This window comes from Aspergillus novofumigatus (assembly GCF_002847465.1).
Source record: "Aspergillus novofumigatus IBT 16806 chromosome Unknown P174scaffold_5, whole genome shotgun sequence".
Lineage (NCBI taxonomy): Eukaryota > Fungi > Ascomycota > Eurotiomycetes > Eurotiales > Aspergillaceae > Aspergillus > Aspergillus novofumigatus.
The window spans coordinates 2,373,452-2,388,944 of record NW_020194278.1 but is presented as its reverse complement, the minus strand read 5'-3'; the positions used below and the strand labels follow the sequence as shown (position 1 = coordinate 2,388,944).

The 15,493-nt window shown below is 53.0% G+C and overlaps 5 protein-coding genes across 5 annotated transcripts; 2 read left to right on the top strand and 3 right to left on the bottom strand.

Annotated features, from left to right (window-relative positions):
• Positions 1 to 270: 270 nt before the first annotated feature.
• On the bottom strand, positions 271 to 2,306 carry P174DRAFT_422174 (putative pentafunctional AROM polypeptide; the record flags this gene model as incomplete). The annotated part of the gene is made up of 2 exons (XM_024825020.1): positions 271 to 1,188; positions 1,287 to 2,306. The coding sequence occupies 2 exons, from the start codon at positions 2,304 to 2,306 to the stop codon at positions 271 to 273; spliced, it is 1,938 nt and encodes a 645-aa protein (XP_024681757.1).
• A 2,535-nt stretch (positions 2,307 to 4,841) lies between these two features.
• Positions 4,842 to 8,374, bottom strand: P174DRAFT_461598 (dDENN domain protein; the record flags this gene model as incomplete). The annotated part of the gene is given in 5 exon segments (XM_024830022.1): positions 4,842 to 4,981; positions 5,042 to 5,296; positions 5,348 to 7,663; positions 7,746 to 7,875; positions 7,895 to 8,374. The coding sequence occupies 5 exon segments, from the start codon at positions 8,372 to 8,374 to the stop codon at positions 4,842 to 4,844; spliced, it is 3,321 nt and encodes a 1,106-aa protein (XP_024681756.1).
• A 2,300-nt stretch (positions 8,375 to 10,674) lies between these two features.
• Positions 10,675 to 11,352, top strand: P174DRAFT_223247 (uncharacterized protein). Its single transcript, XM_024821385.1, has one exon. It carries the CDS (start codon positions 10,829 to 10,831, stop codon positions 11,294 to 11,296), a length of 468 nt encoding a protein of 155 aa, XP_024681755.1. The 5' UTR covers positions 10,675 to 10,828; the 3' UTR covers positions 11,297 to 11,352.
• P174DRAFT_391873 (putative DNA mismatch repair protein (Mlh3)) lies at positions 11,329 to 14,492 on the bottom strand. Its single transcript, XM_024823533.1, has 2 exons — positions 14,014 to 14,492; positions 11,329 to 13,955 (listed from the first exon to the last, which is right to left on the bottom strand). Exons 1-2 carry the CDS (start codon positions 14,294 to 14,296, stop codon positions 11,410 to 11,412), a joined length of 2,829 nt encoding a protein of 942 aa, XP_024681754.1. The 5' UTR covers positions 14,297 to 14,492; the 3' UTR covers positions 11,329 to 11,409.
• Positions 14,493 to 14,818: 326 nt separating this feature from the next.
• On the top strand, positions 14,819 to 15,340 carry P174DRAFT_432485 (uncharacterized protein; the record flags this gene model as incomplete). The annotated part of the gene is made up of 1 exon (XM_024825752.1): positions 14,819 to 15,340. One exon carries the CDS (start codon positions 14,819 to 14,821, stop codon positions 15,338 to 15,340), a length of 522 nt encoding a protein of 173 aa, XP_024681753.1.
• Positions 15,341 to 15,493: the final 153 nt, after the last annotated feature.

The window sequence follows — 15,493 nt, the reverse complement described above, 5'->3', positions numbered from 1 at the left end:
CTTACCCATACCGGGGTCCCCACATTACTACTCCAGAGTCCATCCAGAGTCCAGCCAAGAGTCCAAGACAGCATCGCAACTAAATGATAGATTGTAGACAGATTGTAGAGATTGTAGAGATTGTAGATGTGACTCGTAGATTCAGAGATTCAAACATGAATGTAATAATGCCCTACATCTAATAAATCCTCCCCGAAGCCATTCGCACAAAATCAAACGGCACATTCTGTCCCACCAGCAGCCGCATCGTTTCCACCGTCGTCCACGCCGTCACCTCGTCGATCCCGTACGCCGTCCAGCCCGCACTGACCGCCACGCCCACCGGATCCCCTTGCGCTCCCCCGAACTCGCCGTCAGATCCAGGTACACTTTGCCCCGCGTCGATCGCGGCGACGTCCGCCCGTTGCTCCGGTAATGTCGCAGCAGCGGCTGCACCAGCAGCGACTTCTCCGGCGGCAGCGCCGACACCATCACAAACGGCTGCTCTACCAGCTTCACCGACTGGATGGAGGTGAAGGGCTCCAGTCCGGCCGCCAGCGGTCCCGTCGCTCGGAATCCAACAGTGTAGATCGATCCGACCCCGAGACTGCGTAGCGCATAGATGGCTGCGGAGGCATCGCTCTCCGAGCCTGCCAGGATGATCGCCGCTCGGCCCCGGTAGGCGGACGGCACGTAGTCGCGTGTCAGCGTCGCCCGGATTCCTTTCCATGTCGCGTTCTCCCCTATTAGTGTTCTTGTTGTCCCCGATCCTTGTGATGACTGCGGTCCCGACCCAGGCTGCGGCTGCGGCTCCCCCACTACGATTGTATCGACCAACCCGATCGCCCGCGCGGCCTCGCTGACCGCAGGAATGTACGGCGTCGCAGCCGAGATAGGCGGGTTCACCGAGGCGCCGCCGAAGCTGGGCTGCATGATCACCCCCTCGATCGTCCCCTTGGGACCGCGGTCGATGGACGTCAGCGTGTGCGGCAGGCTCAGCTCATTAAAACACTTCTCCATGAACATGGACTGCGGCGTGGCCCGGAACGACCCAATCACGTACAGATCGCGCTTCGGCAGCGCGCCCATGATGTGCATCGCCTCGTTGATCTCGGCCGCGGTCAGCTGACCCGGCGCGGCGATCATCGGCAGCAGCGGGTGCGTGATGGGCGAGAAGACCGTGTTGAGCGCGCGCGACAGCTGGCCCATCTGGCCCATGTTGACCGCCGACAGCAGCGGGGGGACGCGCGTGCCTTGATCGTCGACCGGAAGTACTCCAGCTCGTAGTTGGCCTCGATCGTGTGGACCATGGCGATCATCTTGACAATATCCGCGTACCGCACGCTCTCCGCAAAGATGCGCGCCGCCTCGGGCGACGTCCACTTCCACGAGCCCGAAAAGTCATGGAACGCCGACATGATCACGCTGTGGCCCTTTTGCTCGGCCAGCCGCCGCCGGATCTCCTCGGGCAGCCACAGCTCCACATCGATGTACTCGCACCCCCACTGGATCGCCCGCCGCAGGTACCGGTAGAACAGCATCGGGTCGTCCATGGGGAACTTGCCGTTCTCCTTGGTGCAGCGCGTCGTGAAGATGATCGGCAGCTCCGTGTGCTGCCGCAGCAGCATCACCTGCTGGCCCACGTACCGCAGGCTCGGCACGGGGCTGGCGACCCCCTGCGGCGACGGCTCGACCAGCAGATCCACCCGGATCTCCACCGCATCCGACCCGACAGACAAGATGTCCAGGTTCGGCAGCGCCGCATGCACATCGGGGAACGTCGTCGAGATGAAGTTGGTGCGGGTCTTGGTCTTCAGATCCTCGTGCGGCCGCGTCTGGCCCAGGATCAACGACAGGAAGCGTGTCAGGTCGCGCCGCAGAAACGGGCTGTGTGAGTACAGAAACTCATAGTCGCAGCGGTCGGTGAGCGCCTCGTCCGGCGACGACCCGTCGTCCACGCAGTGCGTGTTGATCACGATCAAAGTAGACGGGTCGCACTCGTCGAGACTGCGTGCCAGCTCGGCGGCCAGAATCCCCACCACCACGGCATTACTGCCCTTCGCCAGGGAGGACAGTGACGTTTCCGTGGTCCATGGTTTGCCCAGAACCTCGGCGACCAGGTGCACGATGGTGTCCTGGCCGGACCCGTAAACTACCACCACCGTCCTCGGAGGATCCGCGGGGACAGACTGGGGAGCGGCAACGGCTGAATGGGCCGAGACAGGAGTAGACAGTGGGGAGTCTTGAGCACCGTTGACAGGCGACGGAGCGCTGGTGCTATTGTTGGTAACAGAAGGCGCGGTATCAGCAAGAATGGTCATCGCCATGGGCTGATGAATGGCTGTCTGCATCATCTCATTGCATGGGCAGATAGACTGCTCAGTTCATAGTTGGCCCAAGTCCCAATAAAATAAACGGCAGCAGTTGAAGTCTCAGACAGATGATAAGATGGTATCATTCATAAAATAAAATAAAAGATAAGAGTGTAGCCCACTGTGATGCTGTGATGCTGTTCTGCTGGCAATGGCACTCTGGGGTAAAACCCACACACGAGGGAGTTTAGCCTTTAATGTTGATCACTGTCGATGTAGGTAGGTAGGCAGGGTAGGCTATTATCCGGAGAAAAGAGGGCGAACGGGTATCAAATATATCAAATAGTCGAGCAAGATAAAAGGAGAAATGATAGAGTGAGGGACAATCTAGGACAGAAGGGAGAATAAGGACAGGACAGGATAGGATAGGATCAAATCCGATCAGATCAGGGTATCATCCACCAGTGCCAGGACGCTGGAAGCCGACCGGCAACGCCGTAGTCTATGGTTGTATCAGACGGATTGTAAGAAGAATTACCCCTAATAGAAGGAAGAGACAGAGCAAGGAAGCAAGCAAGGTCCCGAGGAAGGAGAGAGAGACGAGTTAGAGACTCAACAGTCAATGTCACTAGTCAGCAGAGAGTAACGTTATCCAAATGATTCTTCTTCTTCTTCTTCTTCCTCCTTCTTCCTCTTCTTCTTCGTCTTCTTGTCGGTTATCCCATCGACGGCAAATGCAACGATGCCGTCTTTCTCTCCGGCTGAATTTCCCCGGGTTTCCGCCTCCGCTGCCGGACCCTATTTCTCCGCCAATAGAATCCCTTCTTACAGGGTACAATACAGTACTCCATGATCAGCATGGACAGGTTTCCATATTAATATAATGATTGAGAAGATGCGTAGAGTATCTAAGGAAAGGGATCGGATATTTGGCTAAATACTCATGGTACCCCCTGGTCAGATGTTCTCTACACGATAACCCTAATGATCATCATCATGCAAGGCAGCAAGACCAGACACATGGAACTATCCGTATTCTGTAATCCTCAAGACAGGGTACACTGGCTGGTAGTATTCCGTAGCTGGTAGTATACTCTGTAGTAGAAAGATCTACCTGATGGAGTAGCGTTGAAAGGATAATCGTCCAAAACCTCCGATGATACGAGGAAAAAGAAAAGCTCATGGCGTTACGGAGCACAACCGCCCCCATCTAACTGGCCCTGGTGCTCCTGGAGGAATCCACCCGCCTCAGATCTATGGATTGATTCCTTGAGAAGTTACCTCAGGATAGCTCATGGTACAACGGTCTCAGGTCACCATGTCACCTTCTCAACGGGTTTCCCGGCTATTGACCAGTCGTGTCTGCCGTACTCCAGCTCCAGTCAGTCGTAGGTCCAGTCTACCTACATCTTCTGAGCTTCCTACTTGGCAAGCTAAAACATGGCGAAGGAAGAGTTGCAGCAGAGGACTGTACATCTGCAACAGTAGCCAGTCTGACCCGGTCTGTAAGCCTGGCCTGGCATTTGTGGAAGAATCTGGCAGACACTTGAGACATGCTTATCTGAAGGATGATCCGCCGCAGCTTCCAATGGCCAGTCACTATCGCTGCCGTCGATGTCATCGCTGACCCTGTTTATCCTGTGCGGTTGATATCCATGGTGAAGCATATATACTCGGTAGTCCCTGTCATCTGATGAAATCCTGCCCGGTCACTGAATAGCCAGACAGCTACAGATAAACCCAACTACTCATGCAATCTCGTATCCTCATTCATTCCAGGCCCGCAAAACGCAGACCACCATTCCATTGACTCGTTCACAGATGCAACAAGACGACTCTTCCAAAATAAGGGAACATCTCTAGAAATAAATAAACCAAAAACAGCCGGAGAAATACCGGGCCAGTCATTCGGGGTATTAGAGAACAAAAAAAAAAAAAAAAAAAAAGGAACCCAAAGCCAAATCCAAATCCAGTCAAGCAGAAGACCAAGCAATCATGTCCGCTGTCTCAATGTAAAAAGTAAGAGAAGATCGATATGTGTACAAATATGCTGGCGTCGATGTATGTATCGTACCTCCATGACCTCGAAAAGTCAGGTTTCATGTCAGGCCATCACGTCGTCAGTAGTGACGTGTGCCGCGCTCAAATCATGCGTGCAACTCGTCCACATTCCCACTGCAGAGGAGCAGATCCGGAAATACTCTTCAGCACGGAGAATGGCGTGCCGCGGACGTGCTCCCGTGGCGCGGACCCTCCCGTGCTCATGCAAAGTAACATTGCTAGTCAGTACATTGCTTGTTGTGGTCCCCACCGCAGCTTTTCGAGCGCAGGCAGGAATATCATCCTATCGACGGTGGATAGGCCAAATCGTAACCGTCCAAGTCTCAGGGTGCGAGTGGCCTGCCGATGCTCTATCTGCGACAAAAGTGAAACAAACACGGGTAACTGACCCCAGTGAGAGATAGGACATGCGCATGCCACGTGGACAGCGTCAGATCCAATAGCGTTCTAGGGCATATCAACCCCCTTCAACATCGAAATCTCTTCATCTTAAGGAGGAGAGATAGCAAGCCCGTTCATAAGATTAGGAAGCGGCTTCCGGCGAGCATTGTTGGCCGTCTTTGAGACCCGCGGCGCTCCATTGATCATGCGCGGTTCCTTCATCAGGCTGGTGTCGAGCTTTGCTGGGGCTGTGACGGATTAGCATTATTCTACAGACAGGCTAACAAGTTTGCAGATCGTCGACGCACCCCTAGTGACAATGCGGGTGTAATCCCCAGAAAGAGTCTGCTGGCCCCTGCTGCTCGGTGGAAACGAAGTCGCACTGGCTGTTCGCCAGAGATGGTTCGAGGTATCGGATAGGAAATCGGTCATGGTACGGCTAGAGAACAGCGAAGAACGGCCCCGGTTCCGTTTGGACAGAACAATCTCATCGAACAAGGCCAGTCGGGGGTCCTTTGACTTGGGATTCACCCTTTCTCTTTCCCCAATGAACTCGTTAAACCCTGATGAGGTTAGCAGACAGACCATGTATTCACTTTTTCCCCCGCGCTTACCTTGTGTGTGCTGCAGGACCGCAATGTACTCCGCATGCTCGCTAGGCAGGCTTTTCAAGAAGGCTTCCATATTAAAACTGTACGTCAGACCCGCCTTTTTCTTGTCGCCCGTGGCCGGTTGAAGGAACTTCTTGTAAGTGTAAAACAGGCTGGCGAAACATCTGACAAAGGCGGCCCGAACCTGCTCGGGGTGGAACGCTGCAGGACAAACCAGACAGATCTGGAGAGCGCACCGGTTGTGCACCAGGGTCTTGCAGGCACTGCACCTGTACATGCCGTCCTCCGCTCGCTCATCGCACACGGCACAGACGGCCTTGTCATCGGCCGGGACCACCTGGAGGCAGTGGCCCTCAACCCAGCACGTGCCTTCTGCATTTTGGATGGGCTGCGCGACAGACTGCGGCACAATCGTCGAGGCTGCCACCGTGGACTGAGCATAGACGGACGGTGCATAGGTGGAGCCCGAGTTGTAATCCGTGTTCAACGTCGTGACCGACAGGTTGGGCGCATGACCAAGGAAAGGAGCACTCGGCCGTCTCGGAACACCCGACCTCATCTCCATTCCAAAGGACGAGCTTCGCCGGGATGAGGCATCAAAATGACCCGACCGTTTCTCCCGCAGCGAAGCCTGCAGAGCCATACCCGAATCGTTCCGGGAGCTGGGCGGGAAGTGGCCCGAGGTCGGCGAGTTGTCCCTCGGGGAAGGTGGTGACCCGGTTTTGGACGTGGACCCGGTGCTCGGTCGGTCGGAGCCTTTGGATGAGAAGCCCCTGTACGCAGCTTGCTCGTTACGTGCATACAGATAAGCGTTGAAGATGGGTGGTTGGAACGTAGTCGGCATCGCAGGCTGTTGGCCAAACGCACTCGAATTGAGACTGACATACTTGGCCAGTTGCGTGGACTGCGCCCGGGCGTTGAAGATGGACGGGTTTTCCGACATAAACGCGTCAAAGGGGAACGTCTCGATTGCGTAAGCTGGAGGGCCAGTGGGGACCGCGCAGCGACTGTGGTGGGGCGCGGCAAGCTGGAGCAGCGACAGCAGCTTCCGGCGCTGATGACGCGGCAGGGGCGTCGGCTGCACCGTGCTCTCGATAACGTCGGCATCCAGATCCACCAGGACAAAGTCATCGGACGGCAATTCGACCTTCTCGTATCGACGCTCGATGCCCACAATGTACGGACATGGGGCCTCCAGGGCCTGGATCAACCGTGCTGGGAGCACCGGAATCAGCACGCCGGTCCACTGGAGCGGGAAGAGCAGGTCGACCAGGGCCCTGGTGGCCAGGTAGAGCATCGACGTGTGGGACGAGAGAAAGATGATGCGGGACTCGGTAAGAGCGTACTCGAACAGGATGATGATGTTCGACAGGGACAGCGTCCGGAACAACGCATAGAGATCAGTGTTTCTGGATCCGGGCAGCTCATTGACTGCCTCCTTCCGCGCGAAGAGGCGCAGCTCCCGGACTGCCAGCTCGACCTGCGTCTTGGACGAGTTGGGGCTGAATGCCTCGGTGCACAGATTCATCACGTATCGCTCCAATGGTTGCCAGACACCCATGCGCGGTGAGCTGGGAGGGACTCGCTGAACGCCGCCGTCGGTCATGGGCACAATGATGGCCTTCAACCACTCCTTCCAGAAGCTAGTCATGCTCTCCTCACGCCCCAGAATACCATATGCGCGTGGAATCCAGAAACCGGTTTCTCCGTCGGTCAACCCTTCAATCTTTGACGCCGCCCCGAGACGCACCGGCCGCAGCAGATCGGTCATCAGTCCAATCTTCTCCTCCACAGCGCTGATCTCATCCTCCAACTGTTCTCTCGACTCCGACCCGGACGCTACGGTGGGAAGCTGCGCCAGGAGTCTTGACAGCTTGGCCCGCTCGGAGGCCAGCCGTTCCCCAAGACTGGCCGCCAGCTCTCGCTCCTCGTCCGTCATGTTCTCTTTCCTCCACTCTTCACAGCGCTTCTCCAACTCTTCGGCCGCTCGTTGGTTCAGGGGGATCCAAATGATCACGCAGATTGCATGCAGTCGCGACCCGTTGTCAGTCGTCATGGTAAACCCATGCCACGTGGATCGAGGCCGCTGGTCGGAAGACACGATATTGATATCATTGGGAAAGGCAAACATCGGCACATAATCCGGGAAGTTTCCGCGCTGCTTCAGCTCCTCCGTCATACCTTTTGTTGGATATCGATCGAGAAGAACGGGCTCGAATCTCCGTTTCAGGGGGTGCATCGTGGGGGAGAATTCTAGGGGTTGCGGAGCGGGGATGACGGAGTTGTAATTGCTGAGACGCCGTGAAGTACGAATGGACGCTGTCAAAGGAAAAGAACAGGGTTTAGTTTATTGTCAAGGCAGATGGCGGGGTATGGCGAATATCGCCGAATATGTACTTACCCTGACGGGCAACCGAAGGCTGCCGCTTCATACTGTTCATATCCCGAAAGGCCATATGTCGTCGTACGCTACCGATCCCAGATCGTAGTAGGCTCGACGGTTGTGACGGAGTCTCCTCCGAGGTGATCTTCTGAGTGCGCAACCGAGACCGGGGCGTGAAGCGGGAGTGATGGCCCGGCACTGAGGCTCAGGTCGGATAGGAACGAGTCCCTCTCGGACGCGAACTTGAACAGCGCCTTGTCGAAGTCGAAGTCCTCCAGAAATGACGAGCCCCGGGGGGATTGCGCACCCTTGATCGTCAAGCTGCTCCGATTGCTGTTGGAGCCGTTCGCGTTTCCCTCGGCGGAGTTTTCCGAGCGCATCGAGAATCGCTGAAATGAGTTCCGGCCGGGTAAAGTCGAATTGGGTCTCGAGAGCCCGTCAAGACGGGGGTCGTGAGCCTCCTCAGCGTCCGCATCCTCCTCGATGGTATCTGTGAGAGCGGGACCGGGAGAAGTGGCGCTGTTTGCCCTATATTCATCGCCCAACCTTCGAAAGGTCTCTAGTACCTCCGTGCCATCCACGCCAGCTATCCAAAAGTAGTCCGCGAGAGGCGTGGTTGACACCTCCGGGGTGGAAGAGTAAGGCATATTTTTTTGGGTCGGATGAGGGGGTGTGATGAGCTGCTAGCAAGTGGATGATCGTTCAATTCGTCACAAAATCTACCGTATATTTTATCGTCATCACAAAATGAAGCCAAAAATAAAACTGAAAAAGCAAGTGTCAATCAACTGTGACCTTGAGCGCGAAACCAGCGCCAATTGGGGAGGGTGGCTTCAACGATCAGGAGCTTCGGGATCAATAGGGAGAGAATCGCGGTGGAGACGAGGACGCATAAGTAGAGGAGAATTGCGACAATGGTCGCGGGATAGGCTGGACAACCTTGCTGGAAGGATGAGCCGTACAGGTATATGAAATTGGAACAGAAGAAGCAAAGATAGATGAGATGAGTGTGGAGAGAGAAAAAGCAGTTGTGTTTGAAGAGGGGAAAGGGGAAAATTTGGGAATGCGTGGAGAAATTGATCTACTCCTGCTGCATGCAACCAAAGCACTAGAGGTGGGAGGGGGGTGGAAAAGGAGTAGTACGTAGTATCTAGTAGTAATAATATCTAGCAGTGAAGGACAGATAAATTAATATCTAGTTACTAAATAATAAAGAAGGGAGAACAACGGAATAATAGTAGTGATACAACTAGTACCAAGAAAGAAGCTCACCTCTCTTGACCATTCTTTCTTCTTCTCTTCTTTTCTTTGCGATATCCCCATCGCTTTTCATCCAGTAGACTGATACTAAGGTACGGTCCTTCTACGACCCCATTTCGGCCGTGTACTGCCCCTCTACTAGCTCTACGTACCCGTTTCTTCCTCGTTCTTTGCTCTCTCCAGGCTCCGGTCTACGCTTTCTTTGGTTCAATCACTCCAGTGGTTCCAGTCTACTCTCCGCTCCGCTGTGCACACGCACACCCAAGGCGAACAGAACCGTCCATGCACTTGAGTCTAGTCCAACACTAGGACGCCGGGTATACCCACTTCTACCTGCGCAACTGGTGGCTGACTGTGATATTTTACATTTACTTTCTGTTATCTGCGAGGGACATGGTATTATGAGGTAATCGACGATCAAAGAATTGCTATCAGCCGAAACTAGCGACAGAGAATCTCGACAAACGACGTCCATTCGAAAGGCAGGAAATTTTTACTTCCATGGAAAAAGAAAAGAAAGAGGCAGGGCATAAAGGAACGGGAACCAACGTGCAGACGAAACCGAGATGCCTCGTTGGGACCATTGATTTCGACCGCACCAATGCAGGAGAGACAACGATAATTTCGAAGGATCCAGGGCGCTGTACCGAACTCCTGCAGCCTGCAGGTTGACTTGGATAAATTCAAGGAGGTAATTATTTGTGTTCAATTATTTTCGTCACGCTAAAAATTTCTGGTGACACATTCACGTACTTTAATCCAGCCTCTCCACCGACAATTTCAGCCACGACTATGGCGTCTTTCATCCTCTTCGACCTGACGGAGGATGTCTCTCAGTTCTATAGATACAGAGTATGGCCTATTGTACCGAGTAACTAGTTATCGACACTCACAGTGATCAACGTTGGGAACAGCCTACCGGGAGTTGCCAATGTTCGGATCAGTGGGGAGCAAGTCCGATGGATTTCAAGTGAGCGACCCCTGCCTATCAAAATTCTAAAACAATACCTCTAGTCCCCTGGTACTTGAACGGCTGGAGAGAAGCACTACTATCCAGACTGGAAAGGATCAACATCGGATGTAACCTTTTCGGTTGTGGTGACCGGTGGACTGGCAACTAACTCCCTTGCTTGATATCAGCATTTGGCTGTCAACCCCCCCGCCATCAGGAATCTTCCAGTTGTCCAGTACAGTCAGTATGGTCAGTACCTACCTCAGCGTCGGCAACGGCTCGGGCGTTTAGAGTCTCGAACGGTTTAGAATCCGGGATTTTCAGCTATCGTACGTCCGAGTGTCTAGATAGAACAGTCTGGCCTTTGGTGATATGCTGGATGATTGGATAGGAGAATCCTCCCTCAACAACACAATCGAAGCAAATGGCACATGGTCGATATCTCGAGGTTACCGTTTTCGACTCTGAAGAGGATAATCCCTCGCATAGTAAATACTTCAAGTTCAAGATGTAAGTAGATCTTACAGTGTGTGAAGATCCAACAACGTAGAAAATGTGGGTTTCCTGCCGAGGCTGCAACATTCACTGTGGAGTAAGTTCCTAGTATTAATTATTCATAATGCCGAGTGCATAACAATTTAACTATCAAACCGTCAAGCATTGTTTGCCTCTTCTTGATACATGTTCGTCCGTCCGTAACCAGCCCTCGGCAACAGATCATGATGCTGGTCGCATCCCCAGACGCAGATAATTCCGGGGCTGGCCCCTTCACCCCGGCCCCAGCCATGGAGCACCGTTGTCTCGACGCAGGGGGTGTAAGGGAGGAGGAGTAGGGATTTCTGCAGCTAACCAGCCTCGTCTACACACTAAGGCACCGAACTGACTGCTTATGACTTACAGTATCCGTACTTTGTCCATCATCCAAGGTCTTGATGCTGTTCGTTGCCGGGGTTGGCACTTGGCGGTTCTGTTTCGCATTTTCAATCGGGAATCCATAACCAAGGATCTTCTCACGGTGCTAAGAACTGAAATCCTCATAATTGTTCTCAAAGTCCAGCCCATATCGGTTCTACGTTTGATCGCCATTATACAATGGATCGTGATGTGGCATCGTGCTACGGTGACTCCGTCTCAGATGTTCTCGAAACATGATCTCAGAACTACCCATGGTTGTTTCATCCCATCCCGTTGGGGAGCCTTGTCACTCGCTCTCCTTGACCCCTTCTGCTTGTTTCAAATCCCGAGCCCTGACGATGACAGCCTTAAGAACGCCACGGTACTCCACCTTGCAGATGCCACATTGTTTAGGCCTACCCTATCATGGATCAACCCTGTATCTACAGAGTACGCTTTGTAAGGATTCATGAACCGTTCGTATCAGATTCACTCCATAGAGAACGGTAAGGTTCTCTGGATATAATAAACCATCAAATACTCTATACTCTCCAACAACTCCAGTTGCGTGAAGCTTCAGTGCTCACCAAGAGCCTGCCAAGATCGAAAAGCCTCAAGAAAATCCGGCTGTCGTCGACCATTTTCCCTTTCATATTCATATTCGCATTCGGCACTCTTTCCTAACAACTCCTCACCTTCCCTCAAATCAAGAATCGGGACCATAGATGGCCGCCCATGAGCGCACTGAAAAGGCAGCACGCATCGGGAAAGTCGACCTACAAGACTCTCGCATTCCTCGGCCGTCAGGGCATCGTTGAACATGATTGCTGTCCTGCATGCTCGAGAGTTCAGCAAGTGAATAATCCCCTGAGGGCAACTCTTGAGTCGTTCCACCCAGCTGTCCTCGGTCTCACACCCCAACTCGTCCCGATATATCTTGGATCTCTGGGCTCGTCGATCACTGACAGCCAAAGCACCCCGTCCGTTCTCCTCCTGTCTCCATATCTCCCCGCGGATCAAGTCGCTGACCAGATTTGGCTCTACTCGGCATCGCTCTGCAATCAGTGTGGGAAGTGAATGCACTACAGCGTGGGCAGCTCTGGCTGATTTCCGCTCAACAGTGTACCCAACGCCCCAAGAAGCAAAGAAGTCGGCATGCTTTCCAAAAAGAGTGGCTTCCATTAGCGGGATATCAAAGGTAATAGGCTCAATCCTGATGGTTTGAACTTGACGATGACCGCAAGCGAACATTTCTCCAAAAAGGCTCTCAATTCGGCATCGTTCATCCGCAGCATGTTGATCAATCAAGACCAAGATCGGCCGTGAGCTATGGCCGTCAGCGAGCTTTGCGAGGATAAACTTTCGATCCACCTGTGCAATGATGTTGGCCGTCGCCAGGTGACTCTTGCTTAATCGCCCTCGGAATTTCGCCAATCCAACATCTTCCAATCCGCAAGACTCTTCCGAGCCGTCAAAAGGCCGAATGAGGCCCTTATCACTCGTATTTCCGTGACTTTCACCGTCACCAATCGCGGTTATTGGTCTTTCCGGTCTACTGAAAGCAGGGTTTTCCCATCGTCTCAAGAGGCTCTCAACCCAGATATTATGGCTCGTGCTTGAGATTGCCGTGCTTGAGATTGCCGAGCTTGGCCTTGACCTATCGACCGCTCGCAGTGTCTGAATTGTTCTGGCAGACCGGGGGCGCTCGTCGACTGTAAATTCCGTATATGGTGATCTAACGTTGACTGCTTGGCCCGTTCTTGCATTGATCAAATGAGTACGTCCAGTATGGGGGTCGGTCCATGGTATCGACGCATCAACATCCGACCTATCGTTTTCCGTAATCTCCAGATTGGTACCGGCCGATGAATCATCTGTTTCTAGGCAAATTGACAGCGATTCTCTACCTTGGTACTGCGAAGCAGGCCTTGAATCTGTTTCCTTCCACCCATCGGCCAATTCATGCTTACCAGCAGGCGGCTCTCTCGCACTTTTGACCCTAGACCAAGTCGCAAAATCTGAAGTAGCGTTGGTTGACGTTGGCCTTCGAAACGTCGGCAGCTTCAACTGGCCTGCCAAGGCTTCTTCACCAATGGAAGATCTGTCGTGCGAAGATACCGATTTCGCAAGGTGGGATCTGCCGGCCCCTGGCGACTCAACGCTCGCGAACCTAGACGCACCTTTCGTTTGTCGGCCCGCACGCGGTCGTAGGCCACGTTGTTTCAAGAGCTCACTTATCATGGCCGCAAGCACATCAATGAGACGCTGGACGGACTGGTTTGACTCCGGTACAACCTCATGGCCATCCTCGTAGAGTTCTCTAGGATCATCGATGTCTATGCGAATGTAGAACATCGGCCACTTGTTCACTGCCTTGCTTGTAAACCTAGGACCTGGGTTTCCGTCGCTGCTTACAGGGGCCACTTCAACCGCACCAAAATCGGACAAAGCAAACAGGCGGTTGATTTCACTATAGAGCAGGTCCGTGCTGTTGCGCGGGTAGACTGGGTCGATCCCAACGGAGATAAACTGAACCTTCCTCGTGGGGCTCGGCGCAAGGGATACAGCGGCGCGCAACGAAATCCCAGGGACGCATGCTGACACTGAGTTCCAGCTACCAGAGTTTTGCGATTCAATCAGACCGGCCTGCGTAAGTATAGAAGTGATGCGTTTGATATCCAAATCACCCTTCGTCTCTTGACGTCCAGCGTGCGAGCGAATCATGCGCTTCCTCTCTTTTCCAGCAGTAGAGACCACCAGTTTAGTGAGATGGTCACTTGCCAACATCAAAGAAACGAGCAGCCGCCAGAGATCATCCCACTGCCGCTCGAATTCGTCGGGTTTCTGAAGGGCTAGGGCCCGACTTTTCACGCGTACGGGCATATTGCCAAACAAGTCATTGACAGTAACGCGCGTCCCATGACTGCTAGAACTCAAATGATGCGATGATGGTGCTGGAATCAGCCGTGCGATCGGAGTCGAATGATGGAGAATGACACTGTTGGTGCTGTTGTGGCGGACATGGTGTGAGGTCACCGTCAACAGTGAAAGAGAAGCCAGAGCAGCGAGGAATAGCCCTTTACGACCGTAGACAGCTCTTGCTGAATTTAATTTCGAGGTATCTGCATGGGAGGTGAGCGAGAAGACAGAAGACAGCTAACCAGTACGACGCCCACGTACGATGTGCTTTCCCTAGTCCTCCGTCCGACTCGAATTCGGCCGGGGGGATTCCATCACCATCGTCCTCAACAACACATCCCCCGCGGTGAAAATCAACCGTTACGGAGACTGTATGTGCATTTGCATCCAGCGCATTCTTGACGAGTTCCACAACCGCTCTGTTTAGATCGGTAATGGAAGTTGATGATTTAATCTTCGCCACGACGTCCGGCGGGAGTGGCTCTATTCTGCTGTCCTCTGAAGACATGACGGAAGTAGGGGAGAATTCGACTTCTCTTTTCATGCGGAACAGACTGTCTTCACATGATTATAGCATTGTATGGCCCTTGGCCAATCTTTAAAAGTAGTTGCCACCAGAGTGGCATATGAAACACCGTTAGACTATGATGTAGCATCGGATCTAGAATAAGACAGCAACAGCACTGGAGCATTCAGCTTCAAAAATCAGGAGCGACAGATCAGTGTCGTTTCCATGCTTGTTGTCTAAGTCTGGAACAGTTGCTAAGAGGGAAACAACTGCTGCAGTTGATAATATGTGTCACGTGGCAGATTACGTGTGTTTATGTCTGGGCCATATGTTGTCTGGTGTCTGAGACAGCTGACCTATCTATCTCCCCATCTAAGCGCCGGGAGGGGATAGTCGCATAGTCCCAGTCAACACCTGTCTATATATGTTTCCTAAGCTCTGCTCCATAATGCGATTAATGTCACTAAACATGAAAATATTGTCTTCTATTTCTTTCTTTGCAAGCACAGTTATTGAAGATCTCTCTTCGTTCTCTATATCAGGCGGTCGTTGACCTATATGTTTTCTCGACAATGGAGCAAGCAAGTCGATGTCAGAGCATTCCTTGTTTTCCAACGTATCCAGCGTTCCTACAACACTTTCGTGGTGCTTTCGGTACTTGTCAGCGGGCTTGCTGTTTCCGCCTTGACCTTCTCCGAATTTCATCCACCAAACAGCGGATTGTTACAGGCTTCTGAAGGCCTTTTGTGCAGCTCGGCCATTACAGCTGTAATCTCTGCTGTTGTCGCCACTATGCTGGGTTTTCAATTCGAGGGGCTGGAGATGGCGACCCGAAGGGATTTGACTGTTGCCTGGGTGCCCTTGGTACTCCTGGACCTTTCGATCCTCGAATTCCTCTTCGGGATGGTCTGCTGGTACCTAGGTAAGAGTGGTTATTGGAGAGGGAGTTTGATGGCGACACAATTTGCTTTCTTGATTGCCCTTTGCCTCGCCTTTTCAATATGGACGTGGTACTACATGAGCAAGAGATGGGGGCTGGAAAAAGAAGAAACTCAAGCTGCCGTTACTCGTTGCGGATAAGTAGGGTCTTGCATCGTTACCTCAGATGACTCGCAGCTTCCTCAGCAACCTGACGATGATGTCTGCGCAAGCCAAATCGCTGCATTATTGGGCCACTGCTTCCACGGCTGTAGTGGCTTTCCGACGAAGTCCAAAGGAGTGTCACCGAAATTC

Excerpts from the sequence above, each read along its gene's own strand:
- P174DRAFT_391873 (XM_024823533.1), bottom strand. The coding sequence starts at position 14,296 with ATGAAAAGAGAAGTCGAATTCTCCCCTACTTCCGTCATGTCTTCAGAG. Across the intron at positions 13,956-14,013 it reads AGGACTAGGGAAAGCACATC|ATACCTCGAAATTAAATTCA; the intron begins GTACGTGGGCGT and ends CCTCCCATGCAG.
- P174DRAFT_223247 (XM_024821385.1), top strand. The coding sequence starts at position 10,829 with ATGACTTACAGTATCCGTACTTTGTCCATCATCCAAGGTCTTGATGCT.